The sequence below is a fragment of the Montipora capricornis genome, chromosome 7 (genome assembly GCF_036669925.1).
Source record: "Montipora capricornis isolate CH-2021 chromosome 7, ASM3666992v2, whole genome shotgun sequence".
NCBI lineage: Eukaryota > Metazoa > Cnidaria > Anthozoa > Scleractinia > Acroporidae > Montipora > Montipora capricornis.
Window position 1 is genome coordinate 11,355,767 of NC_090889.1, and position 1,708 is coordinate 11,357,474.

The 1,708-nt window shown below is 40.5% G+C and overlaps 1 protein-coding gene across 1 annotated transcript; it reads right to left on the reverse strand.

Moving 5' to 3' along the window:
- Positions 1–652: 652 nt before the first annotated feature.
- On the reverse strand, positions 653–1,456 carry LOC138055609 (TNF receptor-associated factor 6-like). The gene has a single exon (XM_068901504.1). It carries the CDS (start codon positions 1,454–1,456, stop codon positions 653–655), a length of 804 nt encoding a protein of 267 aa, XP_068757605.1.
- Positions 1,457–1,708: the final 252 nt, after the last annotated feature.

The window sequence follows — 1,708 nt, forward strand, 5'->3', positions numbered from 1 at the left end:
CAGCGACTCAAGGAACGCAAGAACAAGAGCAGATTAAAACACGAACCACATAAACAATTAAAGGTATTCATCTGTATGTTTCGTTGCGTATTTATTAAACGTACACGATTATTACACGACATTAAAAAATCTATTCTCTGAACTCTTTCTAGTTTTATGTTTTCTGTCTAATGTGGTCAAACTCGGCTCGAATCAACATTCTATCGTCTTTAACATATCTTACATCAAATAAAACTGTTATTGGCGCAAATTCGACGTATCCATAGCGTTTATAGTTTCTTTCGGTGGTCGGTCTGCGAAATGCTAGAAGATCTTTAGTGCCGATTTGCAACGTTTCGGTGATGTGTTTGGGAGCACTTGACTTTGACGGCTGACCTAGAAGCGATAGGGTAATGTTTCCCTTGAATGGCCATTGTAGTCTGTCATCGAAATGCCCTGTCATCATGTGAACGAATAAAGCAATCTGTTTTCCCTTTCCCGAGTCTACTCCATTCAAATTAATCCTCAGGCAAAATTTGTAACCATTTTCAAGAGCCGTATAAAAGCTAGGAGAGTGGAAAGCCGATGTTGAACCCCTGATGGCTTCTCGTTGTCGCTGGCCTACATCATAGATTTCCCATATGTAAAAATAATTGCAAAGGTGCAGACGATTTCACGAAGCTTGGACACTGCGCCAAAGGTTCGATATACTCTGTTTCATGTCGGACAGTTCACGATTTCGGGCCTGTTCTGATGTTCGAAAAGCTTTGACCATGTCCGCCAAGTGAGCATTCATCACACTCTGGACATGTTCGTTTACATCTGCCCTAAGGCCAGTAAACTCGCAGCGAACCATGTTAAACGGACACTTGATTTGAATAGCAGGACATTCATTTTCAAAATGTTCGTCCACTTTATATTTCGGTATATTACTTTGACCGCAATTCACACACTTAGTGGGATAGCATGTACATTCGTTGTCGTAATGGACTTGCAGATACTTCCATTTGACTTCCATCGCGCAAAATCTACAAGCCGTTATCCGTTCGACGCAATGTTCCATGACATGAGTTAAGATCTCTCTGTTGGCCATATTCATTCCACAATCATTCGGACAATCTCTGAGAACAAATTCACACTCCGACAGATCAGTTTCTAGTTCACCAAGCTGGCCTTTCCATGTACAACCGGCCGTTGTCTTGTAGCGACAAAATACTTGGCGATCCATTATTATTTTGTTGACAAAACTATCAACATTTAGTTGTGATTCGTTCATGAACTGTTGATCATTAGGCCAGAACAACCCAGATGCCTTCAAAGAACGCATCATACAATCGCGACAAAATCGGTGACCACATGGGGTTTGCACTGCATTTCGTAAACCAAACAAACAGATCGAGCATTCATAATCGTGCCCTAATGGTGGATCGAAATTTTCGTCATATCCCTCAATATCGTTATTGAAGACAGGATCCATTGTTTTGGCAAGGTCTCAGAACTCGAATACGATCGTCTTCGTACCTACATATAGCAGAGAACGGTTATCGCCATATTTTAATTTGCGTCTGACACTGTTTCTTTTAACAACCTTTGAACGATGTTATTTTTAAACTATTTGTGTTAATTTAACCAGACCACCCTCGATGGCCCTCTTGGGTTATTTTTTTTGTTTCGAGACACCATCGCATCCATAACATGAGAAAGAAAAATTAAACGATTGTTGTTTTAA